Source organism: Salmo salar, chromosome ssa16, assembly GCF_905237065.1.
Source record: "Salmo salar chromosome ssa16, Ssal_v3.1, whole genome shotgun sequence".
Taxonomy (NCBI): Eukaryota; Metazoa; Chordata; class Actinopteri; order Salmoniformes; family Salmonidae; genus Salmo; species Salmo salar.
The window spans coordinates 25,422,629-25,435,078 of NC_059457.1; the positions used below are offsets into that span (position 1 = coordinate 25,422,629).

The 12,450-nt window shown below is 44.0% G+C and overlaps 1 protein-coding gene across 3 annotated transcripts in view; it reads right to left on the reverse strand.

Moving 5' to 3' along the window:
- Positions 1–1,753: 1,753 nt before the first annotated feature.
- Positions 1,754–12,450, reverse strand: part of LOC106573450 (semaphorin-3E) — a 50,929-nt gene continuing 40,232 nt past the window's right edge. The window contains exons 3-18 of one of the 3 annotated variants that reach the window (XM_014148511.2): positions 11,180–11,239; positions 10,485–10,604; positions 9,380–9,473; positions 8,628–8,744; positions 6,086–6,228; positions 5,824–5,938; positions 5,638–5,707; positions 5,392–5,536; positions 4,590–4,815; positions 4,258–4,349; positions 4,090–4,131; positions 3,690–3,856; positions 3,373–3,443; positions 3,046–3,179; positions 2,872–2,948; positions 1,754–2,135 (exon numbers count right to left, since the gene is read on the reverse strand). In XM_014148511.2, the coding sequence (XP_014003986.2) occupies positions 2,111–2,135; positions 2,872–2,948; positions 3,046–3,179; positions 3,373–3,443; positions 3,690–3,856; positions 4,090–4,131; positions 4,258–4,349; positions 4,590–4,815; positions 5,392–5,536; positions 5,638–5,707; positions 5,824–5,938; positions 6,086–6,228; positions 8,628–8,744; positions 9,380–9,473; positions 10,485–10,604; positions 11,180–11,239 (1,698 nt within the window). In that variant the 3' untranslated portion in view covers positions 1,754–2,110. Of the gene's footprint in view, positions 2,949–3,045; positions 3,180–3,372; positions 3,444–3,689; positions 3,857–4,089; positions 4,132–4,257; positions 4,350–4,589; positions 4,816–5,391; positions 5,537–5,637; positions 5,708–5,823; positions 5,939–6,085; positions 6,229–8,627; positions 8,745–9,379; positions 9,474–10,484; positions 10,605–11,179; positions 11,240–12,450 lie in introns of all 3 variants that reach the window. The other 2 variants (XM_014148510.2, XM_014148509.2) reach the window with 2 other exon arrangements.

The window sequence follows — 12,450 nt, forward strand, 5'->3', positions numbered from 1 at the left end:
AGTTAAGTGTCTGTCCTATATCTGAGCATTATTAGAAAGATCAGGACACCTTTGTTATTTTTCTGCATGTATTTAGACCCTTATTTTTGGCACTAAACAGTCTCCATAAATTCTTCTAAAGATGTTTGGACCCAGGGAACCTTCAGACAAGTGTTGTGCTGTCCGTGGGATTTTGTAAGAAGACAGATTTTTGGAATGTCTCATGGACTGACAAACATCGCTCTCTCTCATCTTTCACCAGATGTGGAAGTGCGGCAGACAGATGTTTTATTATTGTAATTCAATATCCGTGGTGGCGCTGGCATCGACTCCAGGGGGGTTAAATAAAGGTAGGGGCATGGATCAAAAAGAACTGTCAGTATCTGGTGTGAACACCATTTGCCTCATGCAGCGATTCCCATCTCCTTCACATAGAGTTGATCAGGCTGTTGATTATGGCCTGTGAAATGTTGTCCCACTCCTCTTCAATAGCTATGCGAAGTTTCTGGATATTGGCGCTGGAACGCGCTGTCCTACACGTCGATCCAGAGCATCCCAAACGTGCTCATTGGGTGACTCGTCTGGTGAGTGTGCAGGCCATGGAAGAACTGGGACATTTTCAGCTTCCGGGAATTGTGTGCAGATCATTGCAACATGGGGCAGTGCATTATCATGCTGAAACATGTGGTGATGGCGGCTGATGAATGGCACAACAATGGGCCTCAGGGTCTAGTCACGGTATCTCTGTGCATTCAAATTGCCATTGAGAAAATGCAGTCGTATTTGTTGTCTGTAGCTTATGCCTGCCCATACGATAATTCCACCGCCACCATAGGGTCTCTGTTCACACCATTAAACCGTTCGCCCACACGACACCATACAGTACATCTGCCAGTTATTTAACTAGGCAAGTCAGTTAAGAACAAATTCTTCTTTACAATGACGGCCTACCGGGGAACAGTGGGTTAACTGCCTTGTTCAGGGGCAGAACAAAATATTTTTACCTTGTTAGCTCAGGGATTCAATCCAGCAACCTTTCAGTTACTGGCCCAACGCTCTAACCACAAGGGTTTCTGCCCAGTACGTTTGAAACTGGGATTCATCCATGAAGAGCACACTTCTCCAGCGTGCCAGTGGCCATCAAAGTTGAGAATTTGGACACTGAAGTCGGTTACAACGTTGAACTGCAGTCAGGTCAAGACCCTGGTGAGGATAACGAGCACGCAGATGAACTTACCTGAAATGGTTTCTGACAGTTTGTGCAGAAATTATTCGGTTGTGCAAACCTACAGTTTCCTCAGCTGTCCGGGAGGCTCGTCTCAGACAATCCCGCAGGTGAAAATGCCGGATGTGGAGTTGCTGGGCTGGCGTGGTTGCAAGTGGTCTGCGGTTGTGAGGCCGGTTGGATGTACTGCCAAATTCTCTAAAACAATGTTGGACACAGCCTATGGTAGAGAAATTAACATTAAAGTCTCTGGCAACAGCTCTGGTGGACATTCCTGCAGTCAGCATGCCAACTGCACAGTCCATTAAAACTTGAGACATCTGTAGCATTGTGTTGTGTGGCAAACTTGCAAATTTTAGAGTTGCCTTTTATTGTCCCCAGCACAAGGTGCACCTGTGTAATGACAATGCTGTCTAATCAGCTTCTTGATATGCCACACGTGTCAGGTGGATAGATTATCTTGGCAAAGGAGAAATCCTCACTAACAGGGATGTAAACAAATTTGTGCACAACATTTGAGAGAATTAAGATTTTTGTGCGTATGGAACATTTCTGGAATCTTTTATTTCAGGTCATGAAACATGGGACCAACACTTTACATGTTGTATTTACATTTTTGTTCATTATTAAAACTCTTAGTAAGAGAACATTCATGATGATGATGAGTGCTGAATAATGTAATTTAAAGACTTCAAAGAAGACTCCATATAAAAGAGGGATTGTAATGGAAACCTGATCAATGTTATGCTGTCAGAATATAAAACGGTTGATTTCCTCCAATAGGTTTGAATATTCATGAGACAGGCTCCTCTGTCTAGCCAATGACATGCTTGGATGGTCACTGTGGCGTTCTTCCTTATTTGGGAGGGAAAATATGGCGACGTAGATTGTCTTCTTCTATGGTTATTATGAACCCCCATCTGTAGCATCACTACTGACAGCAGAGAGAGAGAGAGAGAGAGAGAGAGAGAGAGACTCATCTAGATGTTCTCAATCTCCGACATGTCACACCAAACTAACTGATAAAGTATAGTAGGAAATACTTGCATACATCATCAACTTTACCAACTATACAGTAAAACAATAATACAGTACAATGTCCAGTTTAGTTAATCAATTCTAAACCACTACTAAACTCAAAGCACGAACCAACACACACCATTGTGTGTGTGTGGTTGTTCTGCCCTCTCTCTCCCTACTCTCAGGTGTCCATGGTGTGTCTGGGGGATCTGTGTGGCTCTCCCCTCCCCCTTGCCCTCCTCTCTCCTCTTCCCAGTGGCTGGGTGTATCTAAGTTTGGTCTTCCTGCGTCTTTTCTCTGAGCACCAGACCCTCTCACAGTACTCCTCCAGCCGCTGTGTATCCCGATATCCTATAAGCTGGAGGAACTCCTTGTACCACAGCCGAGAGGTAGCTGGAGCGGGGGCTAGGGAGGACCCTGGTAGGGCTCCTGGTAGTCTGGAAGTGGGGTCAGAGTTGGAACCAGTGTGGAGGTCTGGAGGGGTATCTATGGGAATGTGACAGGAGGTTGCTGTGGTCTCCCCTTCTTCCTCTCCTTCCTCCCCTGTCCTGTGTATCAGGGCACTGACCCTCTCCCCTCCCAGCACATGTAGCGTGACCCTCAGTAGGGTGTGGACATAGCCGTGTTCTACCGTCTGACACACGTACATGCCAGCGTCCCCAATCCGCACAATCAGGAACAACAACCCGTGGGTCGTTATGAGTACACTCTCATCACCTCTGACCTGGGGGAGGGAGAGAAGAGGGAGGGGAGGTAAGGAGAGATGGAAAAGGAAGAAAGAAAGGAGGAAAGTGGTGTGTATGTATATATGTCTGTCTCACCTTCTCTCTGTCTGGACCTCTCTGTATGTACCACAGAACTCTGGCCTGTGGAGAACGAGGGGTACACTCCAGTAGAGTACTGTTATTCTCTACCCCATACACCTGCCTCTCCTCCGCACCCTGATACTTCTCCCCTACACACACACACACACACACACACACACACACAAACACACACACACAATTCAGCAGTGACCTTTCTGTTACCTCAGCCAGGCCAAAGGCCATTGGCCAAGGAGTAATTACTTTCTTCCCCCTCCTCCCCCCCACCCCCCTCCCCCCACCCCACCCCACCCCACCCACACACACACAAACACACAGACTGACCATCAGTCTGCAGCCCATTGCATAGCTGTACAGCGTTGCCATGGAGAACATCCTGTCGTCTGAATCGTCTGCTGAGAGAGAGAGGGGGAGTGATGGAGGGTGTTAAATGGGCATTTGGGAAAGTGAGATAAGGACAGAGTGGCATCAAAGGGAAGACAGGGAAGGGATGATGAGAAAGAAGAAGGGGATTAGGGAGGATAGAGGTGCTAATGATTGCTATATGATGCCTCTGCGCCACTGTGCACATGTGCATATGTCTGTGTGTGACTGTACATGCCTGTGTGTCTTTGTGTATGAGGTGTGTGTTTCTGTCTCACCTCTTGGTGTAGACCCCAGCAGGGTAGTATCGTGAGCAGGTGAGTCCGTCCCAGGCACAGTAAGGATCCCTGGCTAGGCAACAGTCGGCACACTCTGACCCGTACAGTTCACATTGATGGAGCCTCACCTGAGCCACACCCACCTCAGAACCCACATAGAGCTGTTGCTATGAAAACAACAACACAGGGACCAAAATGAACAGAGGTACACATTTTTGTAAATATCAACATCATAAATCGTTTTTGTACTGTCATTACATTTCCCGACATTCAGATAATCAATACATTGTCATCTTGTGGCTAGATGAAGATACTGCAGTTTTAAACAGCCATGCTTCAAAACAATGTTAGTAACTATGTTATTAACTTAAGATTTTAACATGATAAGTAGTTGTCATACTCGTTTTGCAGATATGATGATCTCAGTTATTGGCACAGGGACCTAGAAATAAATAACATGAAAACATTTTGATCTTCCACAAACAAATGAAATTGTCGAGTGCCAAGAATGTGTAATTGATGCAATGGCCATCTTTTGCCATATGGTGGCGCTAAATAACAACAGTACCTTGAACACCTGCAGTTCCTCCAGTAGCACTTCCTCTATGGTGTCTGTGTCTTTGTTGTAGATGCTGATAACCTTCAACACAACAGAGTCGTCTACGGGAGAGAGTATTAAGTGATGTAAATATAACACCTTCACCAATACAACCACCCAGGACATCCAAATAGAAGAGAGTCAAAGGCTTTGTTTTGGGATGTCAGTGCCTGTCTGTCTGGTAGGCCTATCTTACCTTCCTGTAGATTGTGATTGTAATGCTGTATGTGATCAGTGGAGGGAGCTATAACCTTGGTGATACACAGCACTGGATGATCATAGTGTAGTGTCAGTGTGCGTACCTCTGCCTATGTACAGAACGTGGTAGTGTCCGTCCTGGGCCTGGACGCGGTCCACAGCAATCTGGGTTAGTCTCCTCCCTCCTGGCTCCGTCTGCAGTAGGACAGGTTTTTTGTGGAGGGGCAGGACCGGGCTTGACATGACGGGGTGGGAACGCACGAAACGCAGAACCTCATCAGGGAACTCCTTAGAACCTGAGAATCCACCACCGTTCACCTTACTGGCACACTGGAGAGAGAGAAGAAGGGAAAGAGATGGAGAGGGAAAAAGGATAGAGAGGGAGAAAGAGAGAGAGGAAGAGAGTGGAAGAGGGGGGAGAAGAAACATATGAATAAGAAAATAGCATTACACTGTCAAAGACTCGAATGGTTACTATTGAAGCTGTATGTTGCAGTATAATGATAGCACCGATTGTCCTCTTCTCTGATGTGACCTGCAGAGACAGCTACAGTAGCTCTGACATTCACAGGAAATGTTGTATAACGACCTGTAACACTCTTTCTCTGCAAAGGGCAGCTGCCACAGACACAGGCATAAGGGGAGTGCTGTGAATGTACAATGCTGCTGCTGCTGGAATATCACATTTTTGAAAGACATTGTTGAAGGTATATTGTTTGGATATACAGTATGGAGTTTGCTGTAATGTAGGTGCAACTCTTAAGCAAATTCCTAAACTACCATTTTCTTGTGTTGCACCAACTATGCAGTGCATGGATCCTTACTTATCGGGTATGGAGAGCCAATCAGGTAATGTAGAGTCTATTGATAAGTCAGTAGATTTTGTAGCTGTAGGTTGTAACTCACACATCCGGGGCGTGGGTAGGGGACCCGGCCTTTGTATGGGGTCCAGCGGTGCTCTGGTCTCTCCCGGTGTGCAAATTGGCCATTGAACGCTGCTCGCACAACATTCATGTGGTACACACACACTGCATAGCCCCGGAACACAGCACTGAGGAGGGGAGGGGTGTAGGTAGAGAGAGAGAGAGAAGATATTCAATACAATATACCAGTACATTTTTTGAAAAAACACACGTGACTCTCTCAGCAGACCTTGTAGTACTGAAGAGGCCAAATATCTCTGGATTCTTCTCATCCTTGTTCTTCAACACAAATACATCCTCTGAAATGAAACACACATGGGAGAGAGAAAGAGAGAGAGATTTAGGGTTCCATTAAGTGAAAGTGCTATAGGTGTATCCCCTTCTCTAGGAAACACACACGAACACACAGCCGTACCCAGCTCGTCGAAGTGTGTGTCGATGCCGTTGGATCCAGCCACGGAGCAGATGAGACGGGTCTTTAGGAAGGAGCTCCAACGATTCACCAACATCCTCTGACCTCCTTGGTCATTCTGAAGGGAGGGGACGGAGGGTGAGGGGAGAGGAGAGGGGGAAAGGAAATAGATTAGAATTGGAAGGAGGCGAAGGAAGGGAGGACATGATACAGTATATGGATAGCTGGCATGCAGGATAGAACAGAGCATTTGTGCCGTTCTCACCGCACAGACCCGTCCCACCCGGGTGTAAACAGCCTTGTTAACCCCCTCTGCGTCCATCCCTCTCTCCGTGAAGAAGAAGTAGACCTTGTCATCATCTCTGTCATCGTTATCAGGAATCACCACCGACCCAATGAACTTAGGCTCTAGAGGAAACATGACAGTTTCAGAAAGAGAATGTGACCGCAGGATTACAAAGTTCACTTTGCTGCCAGGAAAATGTATCATACTTCTACATTTATGTAGAGAGCATATACAATATAGCATGTGAAAAGGCACTGATACTAATATTATTGCAAATACTTGTGTTACTTTAAATTGATACTTTGCATCACCACCTGGTATGGCAACTGCTCGGCATCTGACCGTAAGGCGCTACAGAGGGTAGTGCGAATGGCCCAGTACACCTATATAATAGGCGGTGTTAGAGGAAAGCACATAAAGTTGTCAGAGACTCCAGTCACGCAAGTTATAGAATGTTTTTTCTGCTACCGCATGGCAAGCAGTACCGGAGTGCCAAGTCTAGGACCAAAAGGCTCCTCAACAGCTTCTACCCCCAAGCCATTAGACTGCTGAACAATTCATAAAAATCGCCACCGGATAATTTACATTGACACCCCCCTCTTGTACACTGCTGCTACTCGCTGTTTGTTTGTTACCTATACATAGTCACTTCGCTCCCACCTACATGTACAGATTACCTCAACTAGCCTTTACCCCTGCACACTGACTCGGTACCGGTGCCCCCTGTATATAGCCTCGTCATTGTTTTTCTTATTGTGTTACTTTTTATTATTACTTTTTATTTTAGCCTACTTGGTAAATGTTTTCTTCTTCTTGAACTGCACTGTTGGTTAAGGGTTTGTACTGTAAGTAAGCATTTCACGGTAAAGTCTACACTTGTTGTATTCGGCGCATGTGGCAAATAAAGTTTGATTTGATTTGACACACATGGAATCCATGAGTTCATCTGACTCTGGGGAAGTAGATAAAGGGCTTCATTGTCAAAATTCTAATACGCGAGATTCTGGCAATTAAGCCATTTTTCTACCTACCCAGAGTCAGATGAAGTCGTATGGATACCATTTTTATGTGTGCAGTATGATGGAAGTTAGAGGTAGTTTCATGAGCCAATGCTAACTAGTGTAAGGCCAGGGTAAAGAACGATTGTCCATGGACACTGCGACTTCAGATATTACTCAAGGTTTAATTATTAGAGAAATCAAACAACTTCAATGGACAAATTACATGAAGGAAAAATAATATGAGCTGAGAGCTGGCACTTGGCACCAAACTCTAAACTAGAGCTACCCCAGCAACCCCTGATCTTTATACCCCAGAGCCCCAGCATCTGGTATAAAAATGAACGTTTTCCAATTATGGTCCCACGGTACTCCCTTTGCAAAAGAAACATAGAGTCTCTCTAAATGCAACATGCAACATACAACAATATCGCTACAACATTAAGATGACATGTAGACCTGACTAGAATATTCACAGAAAGTAACACAACAGCACAGTATGAAATTATCTTCATTCTTTCTTTTTTTTAAGCTAGTGTGTGTGTGTTCCTTCAGGTCCATGCCCACACAATGAGTGAATGATGACTAGTATGTCAGGTGGCCTGGATGTTGTTGATAGGCCCATGTTGTAGTGTGCTACCATCGCCGTAGTGCTCTAGGCACCTCTTGCTCCACAGCAGTCATCCCCAGTCACTGGCCAAGCCTGAAATGCCTCTGCAAAAGGCCCCACAGGTACACCACCGAAAGTCTCCTTTTCGATCTCTTCCTTTCCCCAAATGACACCACCCACAGTTAGCATGTAGGAACTCCTCCTGTCCAGAACTTGTGAGGTAAAGCTAGCTCCTATCTAGCCAGCTAGGTAACTAACACACAGAGATGGTCATCTAACATTAGCTAGCAAAAATAGCATGTAGACAATGGGCAAAACAATGTCCAACATAATACTTTTCAATAAAAACATTGGCAGACAAAATACAGGCACAAGGGTCCCACGTTGCTTGAAGTAGTCACAGTAACCAATGTTGAAGTCCTGCTGTCATAAACATTGCTGATGTCACTCACGATGAAACTCTTTAGCACAGAACCACCAACCAGGTCGGAAAACTCCAGTACATCGACAAGCTAGATAGGGAGAAGCTCCAAATCAGCTCCAAATGCAGTTAAGAAAGTCTAAAACCCGGCGGAGTTCGTTAGCTTCCAGTCTTGAAAGAACCCCCGCTGTCACCAGATGTAAGGACGGGGTAAAGAATGATTATCCATATCCGCGGGCTTCAGATACTCAAGGTTTAATTACTAGAGTAACCAAATGCCTAAAAACATATTTTCACTTTGTCGTTATGGGGTTGTGTGTAGATGGGTGAGATAAAAAATTTTTTACTCTTTTGAATTCAGGCTGTAACACAACAAAATGTGGAATAAGTCAAGAGGTATGAATACTTTCTGAAGGCACTGTAAGTGTGGGTGAGTACCAGAGATCAAACAGAAAGTAATAATGAGATAACCATTCATTCCTGGCCACTGACCGTTGAGCTGTTGTCTGTTGTCTCTCTCAGTGCGTGTATAGCTTTGGTTGTTCAGTCGACACAGAGCTGCATCATTTTCCCAGTAGTCTGTATACAGGCCAATATACAGCTCTCCTCCTAACACACACACACACACACACACACACACACACACACACACACACACACACACACACACACACACACACACACACACACACACAGAGAACCATAATAAACCAGATGTTTCATCAGTTAACACCTAATTTTCCACACATTACATTAAGAACAAAATTACAGTCAATTGCAAATTATGTTTTGGAATTTTTTGTTTGGTAATTTATCGCAATCTGAAAATAACGGATTTATAATTAGTTATTTCCACACGGTGGCAGCATTGTGCTAAAACTAAACCTGCCTCTAAGCCACCGTTTCCCAAACACGTTTTGTTTTTGCCCTAGTACACAGGTGTTCAAATAATCAAAGCTTGATGATGAGTTCATTATTTGAATCAGCTGTGTAGTGCTAGGGCAAAAACTGAAACGTGCACCCCTTGGGGTCCCCAGGACCGAGTTTGGGAAACGCTGCTCTAAGCACTGTGCAATATACTCAATAACAGCAATTCTACTAGAGTATCAGTCTTCTAATAAGGTTAGGGTTAAGTGTGCCTGAGACAGAGAGTTATTGAGAAAATAACATATTATGAAACATACAAGAAGGTAGAAAGTGAAACAACAGAAGTGATAATGTCTTGTAGTGTGTGGTCTTCTTACTGTCCAGGGTGGAGGTTACGGGGCTGTTGTGGTCATAGGGACATCTCCCTCTGCCACTCTCTACACTCTGCTCCTCCAGCTCAAACTGTCTGGCCTGGGGACCAAAACGTATCAGTGAGAACACACACACGCATGCTCGCTCACACATGTACACACACACTTCGTAAAATGGCCTGTTTCCAAGTACGTGTTGGTGTGATGAAATGTAAAAAAAAAATTGAATCATGGTGTCACATATAAACAAGTAAATTAACAGTATATAAAGCAGGGACAATGAAGAGAGTGGGGGGCTTGGCAAGGGTGAGGTGTGAGTGTCACGATATGTTCCGACATCTAGCAACCGTTATTAGAAGTACCTCTCAGCAAACAGGGGGGATGTCTCAGGCCTGACACAGTGGCAGTCAGATTGCTAGTCTCTATTAACACCCCTGTGTTACCATTATCAAACAGTCATGAGATAAAGCTGCTTGTGAGTCATCACAGATACAAGTCTGTAGACACTCTGAATGGCAAGGAAGTGACAAGAGTCTTCAGATAATTAGCAGTACGAAACAGGGGTATTTGGTGTAGTGACACACGGACATCCCTGAGCTTGACCTTAGCCATAGCATGTTCTGTTCTTTATTCTGACTGTTGTCTTGTGGGAGACTGGTTTGTTTTCCCTGCTGGTGCTGTTGTCACAGGTCCTCTCAGACAGACAGGGGGTGATATAAATTAAACTCATTTACAATCCAGACAAACACATTCCCTCTTTCTCTCAGAGGACACAAACTAACTATCAGTACCAACTTCCTCTTTCTCTTCTCCTCCCCCTCTCTCCTCTCTCCCTTTCTCTCTCAAAGGACACACAAACATCAAAAATGTCACACCTTGTGTCTCTGTGTGTATCTCCTTCAGATGAATAAACAAACTCCCTGTCTCTCTCTGAGGAAACATAAATTGACCATTGGGCGTGTTGAGGTTTTTACAGCTCATTCAGGAAAGACTGCCTGTGTCTAAAGAACAGATGACGAGACTGAGCCAAAACAGCACCATGTCCTTTTATATGTTCGCATATCAACCTTATTTGCAATAACTCCAAGGAAAAAATCCCAAACCTGCTCACCTGCCCTGCATGTCCCACCCTGATGGTAGCACAGAGAGGGTTAAATGCTCCTGTTCCACAGGCCAACAGGTGGGTTGTGTTAAACTGCTGCAACACCTTGATGTAGTTAGCACACTCTGGCTGTAGGGGAGGGGGGAGAGGGAGACAGAGGGGAGGTTAAGTAGGTAGGTAACTTGAAGTGTATGGCCGTGTCCGAATATCTGTACTTGCATTTTAAATTGTTGGCGGATTAGGTATGCGAAAATAGATACTTTTATAGTACAGTATGTCATTATATATATATTTTTATGAGTAGGCTTTAAATGTCAAGATATCACACTAATTTCGGGATTTTATCTAGTACAAATTCCTTTCACGCTATTGAGGAAGATAATTGTCTTTTCAGAACCATGTGTTTAACACAGCTGATAATCAGCTGATAATCATGAGGCTGTGCTGTACCAAAATGCGCAAATGGCGGGAAACAATGCAAATGCTCATTAGATGTCGCATTCTCAGTATGGGTGAGCCTAGTATTTTGATATTTATTATTACTGCATACATTTTTGCTAAACAGTACGTTCTAAATAGTACATAGTATGAATAGCACACAGTATGTAGTGTCAGTAAGTAGTAGGCAAGACAGATATCGGACACTGCATATATCTAGGGTAAACTATGACAGATGCAGATGTAGAATGAGCAGATTCTGTTACCTTCTCTTTACCCTTCATCATACAATCTTCTACCTGCGACTCAGAGCTGGCCCAGTCAATCTGATGAGAGATGACAATAAATAAGACATGCATACGGACATGCACACACACACTCACACATGCACACTTTCTGTCTGCTTAACTAGTGTGCAGCATAACATCCTGTAATTAATGTTTGTTTATGGGTGGACTGAACCACAAAAGGTCTCCATAACCATCATAACCATCCTGAAGTGTCTGAACTACACTCTTAGAATTAAAACTTCCTCGAGGAACCCCTCTGAAAAGAGTCTTCAAGGAGCTCTTTGAGGAACCTTTTTGGGATGGAAGGGTTCAATTTAGTACCTTTTTAATAATATATTGCAGAGGTGGCAGCATGGCTTACTGGAGGCGGGGTTTTCAGATAGTTATTTTTGGGCACCCGTTAGAGTAAATGTCATTCTTGTTCATCATGTTAAGTTCGTACACTGCAAATGTCAATTTCCCTTGAATATATGATATATGATATATTCTCATATAATATAAACAATGCTGATTACATATAGTAATACAGTGGTAACTATTCCAACTTTGGGATTTGCTTAGGCTCTTGAGGAACTCATTCCCCCCTGTAAGCCTCAGTGAAGCTACAAAACTATCAGTGTTCAACCTTAACATGTGATGACAATAGAACAGAACAGATGAACAGGAATAACATTTACTTGAAAGGGTGGCACAAAAAAATCTATCTAAAAGCCAGGCCCCTACTAAGCCATGCCTCCAGTCCAAGGTTCCTCCAGGAACCCATTACTACATTAAAGGAAATCTAACTTTTGGTATTTGTTGCATTAGTCCATTGTTGATTTGATTTGAATTATTAGGATCCCCATTAGCCAATGGCAATGGCGACAGATAGTCTTAATGGAATCTGACACATTAACGAAAAATACATTACAGACAAAAAAAATACTTTACAATTTACATACATTTAAAAACATGAGCGTGTAATGTGTGTGTATGTGCTCATCTATCAGTTACACACATGTCAGTACATACACACAAAAAGTAGGTCACATGGGGAGAGGCACTGTGCCGTGAGTTGTTGCTATATTTGTTTTTTTTAAACCAGGTTTACTGTTCACTTGCACTATATAAGATGGAAGAGAGTTCCATGCACTCATGTCTCTGTATAATACTGTATATTTCCATTCATTTGTTCTGGACCTTCGGACTGTTAAAAGACCCCTGGAGGCATGTCTGGTGGGGTAAGTGTGTGTGTCAGTGCTGTGTAT